The sequence below is a fragment of the Anabas testudineus genome, chromosome 15 (assembly GCF_900324465.2).
Source record: "Anabas testudineus chromosome 15, fAnaTes1.2, whole genome shotgun sequence".
NCBI classification, from domain to species: domain Eukaryota; kingdom Metazoa; phylum Chordata; class Actinopteri; order Anabantiformes; family Anabantidae; genus Anabas; species Anabas testudineus.
In genome coordinates this window covers 11,351,231-11,366,638 of record NC_046624.1, presented here as the reverse complement: position 1 = coordinate 11,366,638, position 15,408 = coordinate 11,351,231, and the positions used below count along the sequence as shown (strand labels likewise).

Here is a 15,408-nt window from a genome sequence, read left to right as displayed (position 1 = left end):
ATGGCTTTGTCCCACCGCTTCGCTGTCCCATAGTGATGAGACTGCTATGAGTCCCGAGATAAAAAGGATAGACAAGGATTAACGAAAGGACTGGCGTTCTTTTCATTTGGATGCGTATTGCATCCCGGAATCCGATAGGCTCCGCAGAGACGTCCCTATTTATTATTACAGAAAAAACACTTCCGAAATGGTCATAATCCACCGTGATGTTTGGATTTTTTCTTTCCCTCAAATGTAGCTTGTTCATTTGAGCCCTGACGTGACTGTTAATCTCAAAGTGGACAGCGCTGTGTTTTACCACAAGGTGGCCCCTATATCACAGCATGCGGCTCTTACCTCGGAGTTCGTGTACTCAACAGATCATCATCAGATTCATATAACAACCACTATAACACAGACTAACAAATAACTCTGCTGTCAGAAAAGTATTGTAATTAAAACAAAACAATGACATTATGTGTTTCTCACGCAAAATTAAAGAAAAAGACAGCACGTTTCTCATCACAGAAAATAAAAATGTGTTTCACTTTAACGAGTCTACATATTAGACCCACATTGTTCCTATTTGGATCCGCCTTTTGTCACTCGTGTTTACATACAAGCACGTAATTACACACAGAGATCAATTGATTAAATGGTTGATTAAAGGAAAACTCAGTATTTGCCAAAACCACGCAATCTATCAGAGTTTAAAGGTTTTTTAAGGTATGCATGTTTAAACCGTTTAAATGTAAGAGCCTCTCTGTGACCTTTAGGTTTCACTTCAATAATCCACTTGGACAGAATCCCACTCTAGAGTAAATACTTTGAATTGTAAAACTTCTGTTTTGCACTGTGTGTAAATACTACATACATTTCATCATACCAGACGTTCAGTGTTACACTTGGCTCGCACTGCAAAGTGTGCTGACTCTAACCTGAAGTAAATAGTAAAACACAGGCCTCTAATGAGCTTGAACACACTGGCAGCAATAACCCTCTTTACATGTTACATGAATTAAGATAAGAGTTTTTAAAATAGGTTTACGACAGTATAACAGACTAATATTTTTAAACTTTGAGTTTGCTTTGCTCTTTTTCTCTGTATCCTATGTGTAGATGCTATACTGTATAAGAGTCTTCATTAATCCATCTTGAGTATTTGTATGTTATTTTAGTTTCCTTAACATTTATATCAAAATCCCCCCTACATTACAGGCATATCAGTATGTAAGGAAACCATGTGACCAATCTATATTATACTGCATCTAGTTAATCTCATTTACTAAAGCCAGGAAATTTAAAGCACAACATCATTGTTTTATATAAACAAATATACTGAAGGTTTTCACTATTTTACAAAATCGCTTCTGGGCAAAAGCAGAAGAAAAGCTTAAATGCACAACATGCAAATTGCATTTTAGTTGTATTGATTTTAAGAACAAACTTCCACAAAAATAGGCAAGTTGATGCAAAACTGGGACACCAGCAAAAATAATGTTGGGGCCAACACCAGGACACTGGAATGCGTGAGTTTTCAACATTAATAACAGAAATGGAAGAAGGTTAACCTGTTGTCACTTTGTCTCCAATTTCAAATCAGAAATAATGTAAGGTTTTGTTTTGCTTTGTTTTCATAAAGGCTGCATAAATCATCTGAAACCATATCTATAAATTGTCCCAAAATGAAAATGAATAAGTGATCTTGACAATTGGCATTTCCATATGATTTAAGCATGTTATACACGTTCAGCTAAGATTCCTGATCCTATAATCCTGAGACTGAAATAGACTTATTTTGCCTCCTGCCCAGTGGCATTAAAAGCTCCAAACAATGTTGCCACTGAAACATAAAGAATCCATCAGGGGCGGGGGGCGATAGCAGGATTTCAGGCAATTTACACACTTTGTTCATGGCTGAATTTGAACACAGGCTCTTATTGTACAACATATTCTGCCCTCATCACACAGCACAGCCAGGCTGAATGAAGCCTCTGTTGACACATGTTGTGTCTGCAGTGCCAAAGGTGCAGTATTTGTTTTCTCTATCCTTTTAAAAAGATGTCAGAGTTGGGTTAATCTCCTGAGGTCTGTGTGTGTGTGTGTGTGTGTGTGTGTGTGTGTGTGTGTGTGTGTGTGTGTGTGTGTGTGTGTGTGTGTGTGTGTGTGTGTGTGTGTGTGTGTATCTATTTCAGTACTACATGAAAACTAACAAATGCATTGCTCCTAAAACAAATGCTGACGTGACGCAAACACAAAGGAGTCAAAGGATTAATAAAGACACATATCAACAATACTCACACGGATACTACACCGTATTTACAATCATTATATTATTAGTATATGCTATATTTTGCCTGCAGATGAAAACATATAACACGTCTTTACACTTAATCATTAGTTATGCACAGTATTTGTGCACAACATGGGAGAATAATGTGAATATTATATTATAGATTGGTAAATTGGGGGTGGAGGTTGGAGGGTGTGTCATGATTTGAAGGTTTTGTTTTGGTATTAAACGTCAGTGTAGCTCTGAATGGCAGGAGACTGAAGCTCCGCAGACACCTGTTGTGTCTCCTTAAATCGACACCGGTCTGTGATCAGCATCCAACGCGCCACCTCGTCGTTTTTTGCATCAGCTTCTGCTCCAACCTCACCGGGACAAACGGACACAAAGGCTTGTTGTGCAACTAATTGCGAGCTTTACTGTTGCTGCTGTGGGTAAATACGCATTAAGGGGTCGCGGTTTGTGTGGTTGTGTTCATTAAGACATTCCTGCGCGGATTGGGGCGACGGAGCGAGCGCAGCTTTACATAATAAAGCGCACGCTTTTCACGTGAGACGCCCCTTTAAAAAGCTGTTTCCCTTCGCTCCCACTAAGGCGCATCGTAAACAAGTGGACGGAGAGGAGTGGAAAAGTCTGTGGCAGCTGTACTTTGTGGTGACAAGGGAGATTCACGATGGTCTCGTCTCACCCTTTACCGGAGGGCTTCTCCGACTTTGACGTGTTCTCCCTGGGATCTTGTCTGCTGGTGGAGGGTGAGTGCTTTTGTGCCTGGACTTCAGAAACATACTATGAGGGTTACAGCCGGGTAACATTAACCTCTGACAGGACCTGCTGCCCCCCGTCTCTGACAGTAGGACGGATCTGTAGCTTTCCAAGCAAATTAGCCTTCACTTATAATCTGACAACAAACGAGCTCAGCAACTGTTTAGTGTCATCATGAAATGTCCCTGTGCTTCCGTGTGGCGCGTATTACGCGTCATTTCCATTCATGACTGTTTTCTCTTTGCTCCGCCAAAGGTCTGCTGGGGTTCGTCCTAAATGCCGTGACAGTCGTTTCTTTCCTCAAAGTGAGAGGACTGAGAACCCCCAGTAATTTCCTTGTGTTCAGCTTGGCACTGGCAGATATGGGCATCTGTACGAACGCCACCATCGCCGCTTTCTCCAGCTTTCTGAGGTGAGTGCTGTAGTGAAGGTTTGACCTTCTGTGGCCAAATGAACTGTAACCAGCAAACAATACACTTAGTGGTAAACTATCCTCGAGATGAATAATGTGTAATGTATTGTATGTTACTGTAATTTAATGTATAATGCAGCTGCACAACTGTCCCCAGGGGGAAAGTGGAGAAGGGGGGTCAATACACTGCTGAGGCTGTGACATGATGTGCACTAGCAGAGGATTTTCAAGCGGTAATCAGGAAATGAGAGATGCTGCTCTCAGTGTTCACAAGTTCGGGGATTATATATATTGTTATTGGTTTTCAGGTGCCTCCTGTTTGCTTTGATTATCCTTGAATCATATCTACAACTCATAGCAGCATCATGCTATGGAAGGCGTCTCAGTACCTGAGACATAGACTGTCCAGAATTAAGGGAAGGATAATTGCAGCTAAATACAGGTGCTCGAACCTGGTTTACAGAGCATGAGGCTTCACACTGGGTCAACAGTTTACCTTTCAGTATGACAGTGACACAAAGCAAATAGCCAGAATGATGCATTCAGAGGGACGGTTTTTACTAGACCTTTGCTGATGACTGAAACACTCATCTGCTACACATCCTTTGTCTTAAGGTACTGGCCTTATGGTTCTGAAGGATGCCAGACTCACGGTTTCCATGGCTTTGTGACAGCTCTCGCCAGCATCCACTTCATTGCTGCCATTGCCTGGGACAGATACCACCAGTACTGCACTAGTAAGTCAACACCAGCTTCTTTCTTTGCACAGCAGCTAACACATACAGCAATTAAAACCAAATCCATTTTATTTTCCCTCCCCCAAGGAGCAGACTCTGCACCCTGCTCCACACACATTCACACATGCTCTCAGCAGGTTTTTGTTCTTTGTCTCCAGCTGATCTTAAGACCCCTGGCTATTCTGGAGAGGCAGCTGGTCAGCAAATGGCCTGTTGTCTAAATTTGCCACAGATTGTCCAAATCAAAATGACACAAAAGGCCATTGAACTAACCAACACTATAGATGTCACAATGAGAGTTTTAGAAACAAATTTATTGTTGGTTAAGAACTTTACTAGAATGACTAAGCAATCGTATTGTTATTATTAAAGAGCGTTTCAGCAGTCGTGTGAGGCTATTTAAACGTGCATTCACATTGTTGAAAACACTAATGATAAATATCTTGAACATGTTCTTGACAGGAACAAAGCTGCAGTGGAGCAGCGCCATCACTCTGGCTGTATTTATTTGGCTCTTTTCTGCTTTCTGGTCCGCCATGCCCCTCTTTGGATGGGGAGAATATGACTATGAGCCCCTCAGGACTTGCTGCACACTGGACTACAGCAAAGGAGACAGGTACTGCCAGCTCACACACATAGACTTTTCACAGTGTTTTTATGATAAATAGACAAATAGAGATATCTTTAAATTTGCTGTCTGGTGTTAAAAGAAGCTTATGAGCCGTTTATTCATTTTTCTCTTCACAGAAACTATGTCTCCTACTTGATCCCTATGTCTACCTTCAACATGGCCATCCAGGTCTTCGTTGTCATGTCCTCTTATCAGTCAATTGCAGAGAAATTCAAAAAGACTGGAAACCCCAGGGTATGTGAAAATCTGCCTTTAGCAAGAATTTATTATACTATGAATATGTCAATGGATACGAGCTGATTTCAGACTGAAGTTGGCATAGCATTTGTAATTTTCATATAAACACAGAGGCAGATATGCTCACTTTTGTTTCAGTGGATCCAATCCCAAATATTATTTCATGTATGATGCAGGGGAAGTCCAAAAACCCGATAGTTGCTAGTAATGTCAGTAATTATTAGCATAAGCATAAGTTCCTCACATGGTCCATATTGAGTGTAACAAAACAAACTGTGAATAGCAGGCATACAGGCTGTGACACACTGCATACAGGTCATTGCTACTGGGTGCTTCAGTCGGGAATGTTGACAGCAGCTGGTGTGTACTGAGAAGAACAATGGATCTGTGAAAAGCAAGTTCATTAGTGGAGTTCCTCAGGGACTGAATTACGTTGCCTCTCTTCATGTTGCATAAGCCCCTTACTGACAGTGATCAGAGTTGGCTGAAGAGACTTAAATTTCAAACTAAAATGTTGTTCTTCGCCAGAACAATGCAATTATGCGATGGTTACATCACATGCAGTCACTCATCGCCCAAATTGTGGAGCATGTGACATCTGCGTTTACATTTAATTTATATTTAGTCATTTAGTATTTTTCATGTGTCACCAGTGTGCTTGTCAATATAAAGTCATGTTCTGGAGCTAAACCTTGTTCACACCCTCAGAAATATATTGTAAATTCCAGTTTCCAAAGGCAGATTTTTTGGCAAACATGTATAAAATGATGCAGAGACCAGGCACAGGTTTGACTGTTTCACCGAGGTTAAACATCATATTGCTTCTATGTGAAGTGTACTTTGACCCCTGGATTACAACAGCCTACTCCCTTGCTCACTAGCTGTTCTGTTTTCTAGTTGAGCATGGGCAAATGATCTTAACACTGATAGTATTTTCCCCCCAGACATTATCCCACGCATGTGACTAGCCTCTAAGTGAAAAACCTCATGACACAAGGCATTTTTTTTATCCTTTACTTTTTATGGTTTAACAGTAAGTGGTCAGTCTTGTTCTGATCCTCTCTCCCTCTTTTTATCCTTTACCTTCTACAGTTCAACACCAGCACTCCTCTTAAGGCCATGCTGTTCTGCTGGCTCCCTTATGGCATCCTGGCCTTCTATGCTGCTGTACAGGACGCCAACTTGGTCTCCCCAAAGATCAGGATGGTAAGAACAAATAATACGAAATTGCAAAAGTATCCTTTTATACTATACTTTAATATATTACTACAGTAACTGGCCAAAAAAAAAAAATCAGTTACAGTCCTCTTTTCCCCACATTTATTTCCATGCACATTTGCATTAATGTGCCTGTGGGATTAAGGTCTGGACTCTGTGGTGGACAATCTACATGTGAAAATGATGTTTCACTCACTGTAAGCCACAATTTCACAATTTGAGTCTGATGAGTCCTGCTTTTGTCATCTTGGAATATCCCACCAAATTTTGTGGTGTGCTGCATTAATTTGTAATTAAACATGATCTGATATTAACAAATATAATGTGCCTAAAACAGTAACACAAAACATTCTGGTCTTTCATGTCTTTAATTAGAACAACCATAAAAACCTATTAGTGATACTGGAAAAAGTATGTGAACCAGGCACTTCCTGTAGCTGTGTACCAAACGTTCACATTGTTCAGGAGGAATTGTAACCCATTCTTCCTGCAGAACAAACATCAGGCATTCATCAATGTTTTTTTAGTAAGCAACAGCTTCCTTCGTGGTATTCTTCTTTTGTGTTATTATTTTAGGCACATTATATTTGTTAATACTCTTGACTTTGATGAAGATCAGATCACATTTTATGACAAATGAATGCAGAAAACTATGAAATTCCAAAAGGTTCACATACTTTTTCTTGCCACTGTAGCTAATAGAAGGTTTCCACCTACTTTCAGTAAATTCAGGTGTTGACATTTTTTAGGCAGGCGGTGTATATTTTAATTTCATAGACTCTGAATTGTAAAGCAATGTGTTTACTACCACAGGTTGGATGTGTGTTCACATATACAGTAAATTGATAGACACTATACAACCTGACCTTTTTATTTCGGTGGCAGTTTTAAAAATGCATGAGGATCCCCATATTCTTGAAGACGTCTTACACCGTTAGAATAATTACATGTATGTTAATCTGTATTATGTAGTGACCACCTTGCTCCTTGCACTTCTCTGCAGATTGCTCCTATCCTGGCCAAAACCTCTCCCATGTTCAATGTCTTCCTGTACGCTTTGGGAAATGAGAACTACAGAGGAGGCATCTGGCAGTTCCTCACTGGAGAGAAGATTAATGTGCCTCAAACTGAGAATAAGTCCAAATGAACTAAGCACGCAAGCATTACACACAGTTACCGTCCTGGTGGTTTCTCTCAGGTACCTCGATGTTTCTGTTTGTGAATGTATGTGCATTTAATTGTATCTTCAACTGTAGCAGTCAATACCCCTTTGTACGAATCCGTCCTTGTATTTTGTAATGTGATTTGATCCAGTTCTACAATGATAGCATGAGTACAGAGTGTGACAATATGATTAGCTGTTTCACAGTTTTCTCTTAACACTTTTATATTATATCTAAGCACATTATGTTTTATATACGTCACCAAGACTGCATTTTTTACATTTATAACCTAACTAGTTTGATCTTATACCGTATGTTCTCTGCAGATACAAAAATATGAACTCATGCTTTTGTCATCAAAAACATTTGCGCCCCGGCCTGTCCAATACTGATAAGAGAATTAAAATAAATTAAATTAAATCCTAGCCTTACCTTTCAGTTAGTAGTTAGTAATTACTTCATGCCTTTAACCTGCTACCGTTCTACCTCCCTCAGTTTCAATTAACCTGTTAAACCTAATAATTTCTCTCTCTCTCTCTCTCCCTTCTCTCCTCTTGTGTGTTTGTGTAGTCTGTCCTCTTGATAGGTCCTCAGTGGTGGAAAGGATGCTGGCACATGGAACTTGCTTGATGTCATTTCAGATCATATTATTCATATACAGTATCTGTATAATCTACAGTGTGGTGTTGTCCTCCAGAGTGTTCATATAGTAAATTTATCATCCTGCTCTATTTCCTTTTGCTGTTTGCAAAAGAGTGGCATTTTTCGAGGAGGGAAAACTGAAAGATATTAATGTCACAACAAAGGATTGAGATTAATCACATTTCTGACCTTGTTGGCCTTCATACAGTTGATAAAGCATCCTCCCTCGTTAACATGCCTGTCAATTAAATAAGAAATTGTGTACAAGCCACTGATGCCTTGTCATGCTCTGTTGGGTCATGAGTTATTTCTGTATCCAGGGCCGGACTGAACTAATCCACTGAACAAAGAGCACTAACAATACACAGCGCCCACAACAAGTCGGAGATTAGTTGCTGGCTGTAGATTAACTTGACGTGCAGATCGCCTGCAGATTTGCATATGAAATCAAGACAGACACGTCTGTACGTCTTCAAAAAGCATTGAAATAAATTAAATCAGCCTCAATAATTGATATTTAATTAACACAATTCACTACTACTAGGATAATGCTTCAAAATATCATCATAAACTTTACACAGTATTTCTATTTATGTTACTGTATGTGTTGTTTCTACTTATGCGGAAGTAGTAGTAGTTTTTCCACTACTGAATGTGTCTTAAAGTGAAGCAGACATTCAGCCAGCATGATGAAGATAACACCCAGAGGTTGCAACATACAGTGGAAGTCCCAATTGGCGCTTCTAAGCTGATTAATTGACGACAGCCTGTCAGTGAAGTGGGTTGTTGCATAATTATGTGGCAATGACACTTGTGCATCAGGCAAATCCATGCAGCCCCTGTGCCATCAGCATCGTTCCAGCTTTTCTTCCAGCTAATTCAATCATCTGCATTAAAACACTATGGATTAGACTGATATAAACGTCCTTGAAATAAGAATTCATTTTCAGTGTTGAACATATTTTTTATGTTTTTATAATCAATACAAAACTTCTACCCGAACCTTCATGATGTGATTCATCAAAGTCCACAGACATTCATCGACATATGGAGATGTCATCTGGTGGGAAGAGCTACTTTGACCCAGCTTCCTAAACAACTGCAGGTCATGATTAACTGCCAATATGAATGGATTTTTAATTTTAAAGAAGATTATGTAGGAAATAATAGTAACAATAAAAAATTACTAAACACCAGATAAAACAGCAGTGAGCCAATAGAACTAAATTTATTTAGCTATATATATTTATATAGCATATATATTTCTAATTCTTCTTTATTTTAACAGGGCATGCATCTATAGTATGTCTTGTGTCTGTGAAATAGAAAATAATGTTAATGTACAGTATCTATGTATGATTTTTTCAAGGATCAAAATAAAATGATTGACTCAGCTGCAGATGAAATACAACCAACAGTAAGTGAGTTTATTAAATTGAATGCTACATGTTTTTATGTTGTTTATCATATTTGTATGTGCACAGGCCTTTTAGTTCATACAATAAAAAAACTTTTAAACCCAACAAACAACTGCTGGATTACATCATACTTTGAATCCAAATGTCTGGCAGGAGACCATAGTTTACTTTCTCCCCAACAGCTTTCCCTCTGTTACAGTCAAACATATTCAGGTACTTAGAGTTCAGTGAGGATTATGTCTAGTCAACCAATGAAGTTTTCATATGGGCTTTTTGAGAGGATTACACAGCAACATGACCACGAGTGCAGGACAAATAGAGAACAGAAGAGAGTGAGGACTGCTGGAAAAGAACAAAATGTTATATGAATCGGTTTGAAAGTGTGTGTGTGTGTGTGTGTGTGTGTGTAGTCATGAGAATACTGCTGAGACTTACCCTTACTGTGGGTGAAGAGGAGAATCAGTCTACACTAGAAGGAAATAGCATGCAGTTAATTTGGGCTACTGTAAGTTTATATTGTTGAACAGCTGCTAGAAATGGGGGTGATTGTTCCATAGTAAGAGATGCAAAAAAGATAAATAAAAATACAGGACAGTGGGCTACAAATGAACATGAGTAAATACACTAAGACTGACTTTTTAGAAATATTTAACCCAAGAAAACATTCAACAATAACTGAATTTGAAATGGGACAGAAGTGGTTTGACAATTTAAAACGTGTGAATGAAAATGAAAGTAACTTTTTTCATGTATTTTACATTTCAAACATGGACACAGGCACAAATTTCATGCAGATGAATTTCAAAATGCTGTTGGCACATCTGACCTAGCCATTTCACTCTGTCTTTAAAATGAAGACTGGGAGGATGTAGTTAAGTAATGTTGTCCTTTGACCTTAAAGGTAGGTTTAACATAACAATATCATTAAGTGTATTATTTACCATCTAAGTTTAGTACTTTAACACTGAATTTATGACATTTGCAATCACAGGGCCATATAGATGCAAAGGAGGTGAAATGTCAGTCTGTTGCCTCAGGTCAACTGCACTTTCATTACTCCCTTTATTGTCCTTACTGTCAGATGTGAAGTAGATTATATAACCCCATAAGACGGCACATACACAGACACACCAACATATACACTCTTACTGAGCAGTCGATGGTAACGCTGAACACAGCTGCTCTTCCAATCAATTCCCTGGGCTTGAGAAATGACGCCATTTCTGCACAGTGTCATTTAAATCAAATGAATGGTCAATAACATACAACCAAATACATGCCTTACAGATAAATTGGACATTAGAATAAAACATATTTGTTTGAAGAAACTGTATTTCTACAGGATTAGTGCTTCAGTGTAATCTGGATTAAAGTGGAGCTGTGCGTCACTGCTCTTTAGAAATCATTGTTTTAATTCATTTAATCGTTCACTTTGACCAGTTAAGGTTGGACAATATTGTGACCACTGACACTGACCTACACACACACACATAAACACACACACACAAATTTAAACAGAACCCAACATGTTGTAGAGAAATATACAACAGAGCACATGCATGGTAAGCTACTCACTATCTCCTTATGATTAAAAATACATTTTAATATTTTCAATTTAACCTTTTGAAAACACAGGTGAGCTTGTGCTTTCCACAATGTTCCACTCAAAATAAAGATGACATATCTATTTATCCAGAGGTGATATATGGAAATTAAATTCTCTACTTTTGTCAAATATGAAACTTTGCGTTCAGTTGGATTGATTTTATATGTGGGGATGATGTTTTTTGTAATCCACTCAGCTACATGAATAATGTTATTATCAACTTTTAAGCAGTATGCACGCAGCTTCTACAAAAGAAAGCATTTTCTGTATTGCTTGTCATATTTCATTTTTACAAGAAGATTCGAGAGATCATCAAGTTATTACAGTGCATCCTGATAATGACTTAAGTATTTTATAATGTTTAGGCTGCGAACAATTGACCGCTGTGGATTGGGATTTTATATGGACATTAATAATTTGGCAACCACTCAAGATTACATGGTGATCTAGCTAGTTTCAAATCAGAGCAGAGCAAAAGCAGATCCAGTCCAGTTTGGAGGACAGTCCACCATGTGCAACAGTCCAGAGGACAGTGAACTAAAAACAGGTCATTCTCCCTAAAAATAGAGGGGATTGAAAACACCATTTTAAAGTTAAGTAAGTTTAAACTGTGTTTGCATTGACTGTTTATTTTGCCTATCTATATCTATGTGTGTGTGTGTGTTTGAATGGCTATCATTGTGAGGACCAGCATGAATTTTTAACCTTTGGAATGAGGACATTTTTACAAAGTAAGGAAGTTTTAGGCGGTCCTCACAATGAGAAGGGTGTTAAAAGAGCAATTTAGGGGTTAAGACTAGGTTTTAAGGTTAGAATTAGGTTTTAGTTAGGCTTATGGGGAGGCAGTTAGTTGTGATGGTTAGAGTTAGGATAAGGCAGTACATGGGATAAATTAAAAATTGAGTAGATAGATCAGTAGGGGACTAGGGAATGCATTATGTCAATGAGTGTCCTCACAATGAATGCCAAACATACACAGTATGTAGCAGTCTCCTGGGTTGACCAGAAGCCGAAACCTTCATGACACTGCTTTAGCTTTTCAGTATGTTTAGCGAGGGAAATAAATATGATTATCAAAGCTGTTCTTTCACTAATGTGATGTAACATTTTATCTAAAAATAAAACTTGTAAGTCCCATTTTTGGTTAGATTCCTAACTTCCTTTGACTAAGCTTCACCCATCTACGTCAAACAAAGCTCCAGTGGGAAAGGACAGACTGGATTTGTCAGATTTGATTCAAAGAAGCTGGAAATAAACGGTGTGTTTGGTCGCTTCAAATAAAATACTATTTGACTTGTTTTCTCTCTTACAGTGAGGCATGTACGGTCCCTTCCAAGAGCATCGGGTTTGCTGTAAACATTCTGGTTTAGGATTAAAAGATGGAAATGACATGAAAGCTTAAAATTTGAGCTTTTATTTGACACCTGGATATGTTAAACAATACAGAGCACATCACCCAAAAGTTTAAGTGAGCATTAGTATTGGATCAAGCTTTTAAAGTCAATTAAAATCAATATAATTTGATATTTTGGAAATCCCTTCTTTGCTCTAATGCTAGTTTCTGTGTAAAATGCTTCTGCCCACCTTTCATCCTGCTGCTATTATTGTGTGTTATTGCATTAATAAACACTAAACCTTAAGTCTGTTCCAGAAGCGGCCATGAAATCCCAAGACACAATATTACCTTCATCATGCTTCACAAATGAGCGATTCCTTCCCTCATCCACACTTTGGCCTTTCCATCACTTGACTAATTGAGGTTTATTTTGGTCTCATCGACCCATAAAACTTCAGAACTTTTTGGAGCCTGGCTTTCCAGTTCGTACCCTGAGGAGAGGTTTGCTTTTTTTGTTTTTGTGCTTTGTGTTTGTGCAGTGCCTCTGATTTATTTTTCCCTCTTCTTAGGTTCAAAATGACTTGCTTTTCTCCCAAAGATAGTTCCATGGTTTTCATGTTGTTTTACCCTTTTAACTGTTACATACTTTCATTGACTGTATTGGTTTGTATAAATGACTTGCTGTTAAACACTACTCCTGATTTTACAATGCTCACTGATCAAAACACATCAGGAATGAAACCAAATGTACAGCTGCTCAGACATTGACTACTTTGATGGCATGCAACCTTTGTCTTTTTTGAGCTTCCTGGTATATTAAACATTAAAATTGAGTCTAAAATCAACCTGTGGCTGTATCATTGTGTGTAAACAAGGCCTTTCTAGAAGCTTTAGAGTAGTGACCATGTTATAATGTGAAAATGCAAGGAAGGGCCCTGGGCTTTTTATTTATTGTAAATATAGGGATATGAGGACATCTACTGGCTGAACAATGATGTGACTCTCAAAGACAAAACCAGCCAAAAATTACTTAGGAACATAGATTGCTACTGAAATCTCGTGCCTTTTTAGAACCATTTGAAATAAAAATCTACATGGTTTTACTGTCTAGTAGGCTTACTCTCTCCGTCTTGATTACATTCATGAAATCAGACCTGATTGAATCAATGTTTTTCAGCAAAGGAATCTAGACTTTATAATATTAACATATGGAATAACATATTCAGAGGGAACCTGTTAGAGTCCACTTTTCAGGTTTCAGGGGCTCCTTGACTAGTTTATTCCTCCACTGGTTGACAATACTGCTCTGTCTTTTGTTTCCTATCTACTCTTCAATCTGTAGTCTCCAGCAACAGCTGACAAGCAACTTAGTATTATTAGGCCTATCTATTTTGTATTTATTCTGAAAATAAATAGGGTTAAGCAAAACAAAAGAAGAAGAAAACACTTTATATGAAAAGAGATTTCAAATGAATCCAATCAAATTGTCGGAGACTTTCATTCTAACTCTTGAGAGAATATGTAAATGATAAAATAATATTTATTTTGAAAAGGCTTATCTCTTAACATGCACACATAGATTCACATCAGAATCAACCGTCAAACGCCACAGGAAGAAGGAGATGATGAAGTCCTTCTGCTCCAGTAGATGGCAGCGTCCACCTGCGACTCCACGTCTCTCGTGCTGAGTGAAAGCGCAACAAACTTGATCTCATCAAGGTTTCTTAAGTAATATAATTAATCATTTTAACGATGGTAAGGGTGAGTGTATGGACTTCCTATAAAGGCTAAATATGTTCAAAAGAAACAGAAAAGAAATGACCAGTACAGTTCAGTTTGTGGAAATAAAAAAACAGGATGTAGATGCAGTTCAGATAAAATCCTGTCAGATGTTGACACAACTCTGATCTTTTAATACTAATTTTGATTATTTGGGTGTGGCATAGTTGAAAATCAGTACATTTGTTCTGTCTACCACAGTCATCACATGAACTGGAAGGTGAGAGCTCAAGATCCCCGTTACTGGATGTTTTCATAGCTACTGAACAGCGTGGATGTGGACGATTGGACGCTGGAGCGAGCTACACGAAACTTTGGTTTTCTTGTCTGTTATAGTTTTGATCTTAAGCTTAAATAGTCTATAATAACTAGATTCCCTTGGGTTAAAAGCTAAATGAGCGCGGATTCTAAACATTTAACGATTTTACCCTTATTTTCGACATAAATAAAATAAAATGGTGTACTTGTCGTTTTAACTGGAGAAAGCTGAATGGAACAGAAACTGAAGCGAGCAGATTCAGCTCTGCTTTGGAGCAACCGACTGGACTGCAGTGTGCACTCGGGAGTTTGTGTTTAATTAGCATAAAAGATCTGGAGATGCTGGAGACCAGCAGGACTGTGCGTCACAGCCATCAGCAAGATGCGAGGGGGAGGGGGGACACCTATGGGAGCCAACTAACTGCAGTATGTGTTCCTTCCGCGGCCGACAAAAACCAGCCTGGTTGATGTGAAATGATGACTTAGCTCACAGCGTTACAGGTGACTGGAGATAGCTGGGCAGCTGGGAGCGTCTGGGAGCCGTGGGCGCGCAGCAGTCGGACCTAAAACGGCGAGTGCGCTGATGGAACCGGCACAGTGAGCTGCAGGTGAATCCCCGACTTACGAGCGCTGTACGGGACCAGCGCGTCACCTGGATGACGGGATAGGAGACAATGAAGCAAGCGGGGACAGCGGGCATAAAACGACTCCAAGTCACGAGAGCGGAAAAGAGCGTGCGATGACGGACGGCGCGAGGCACAGAGAATAGGTAAAGCAGAAGAAAGTTGTCTAGCTCGTTAGTAGGGCTCTCGGTGCTGGATAAGACTACAAAATAAAACACACAACAGATGCGCCGAGCGTGCGTAATTCTGTAAACAAATCAACAGGGGCAAGCCGATTTTATTTTTTAAGGGACACTTAAGCCAGAAGGAGAGAAAAC

General features: G+C 38.9%; 1 protein-coding gene across 2 annotated transcripts; it reads left to right on the top strand.

Annotated features, from left to right (window-relative positions):
* The first annotated feature begins 2,535 nt into the window (after nt 1-2,535).
* rgra (retinal G protein coupled receptor a) lies at nt 2,536-8,340 on the top strand. 2 transcript variants are annotated; one of them, XM_026355761.1, is made up of 9 exons: nt 2,536-2,703; nt 2,864-3,021; nt 3,287-3,443; nt 4,059-4,180; nt 4,643-4,796; nt 4,928-5,045; nt 6,141-6,254; nt 7,270-7,464; nt 8,000-8,340. In XM_026355761.1, the coding sequence occupies exons 2-8, from the start codon at nt 2,943-2,945 to the stop codon at nt 7,411-7,413; spliced, it is 888 nt and encodes a 295-aa protein (XP_026211546.1). In that variant the 5' UTR covers nt 2,536-2,703; nt 2,864-2,942; the 3' UTR covers nt 7,414-7,464; nt 8,000-8,340. The 2 variants fall into 2 exon arrangements, with proteins under 2 accessions (XP_026211546.1, XP_026211545.1); XM_026355760.1 differs by having other exon boundaries at nt 2,536-3,021.
* Nucleotides 8,341-15,408: the final 7,068 nt, after the last annotated feature.

Bases quoted from the DNA above. Each gene is read 5' to 3' on its own strand.
- rgra (XM_026355761.1), top strand. From the start codon at position 2,943: ATGGTCTCGTCTCACCCTTTACCGGAGGGCTTCTCCGACTTTGACGTG. The intron at 3,444-4,058 runs GTGAGTGCTGTA...CTTTGTCTTAAG, and splicing joins GCTTTCTCCAGCTTTCTGAG to GTACTGGCCTTATGGTTCTG. The intron at 4,797-4,927 runs GTACTGCCAGCT...TTCTCTTCACAG, and splicing joins GACTACAGCAAAGGAGACAG to AAACTATGTCTCCTACTTGA.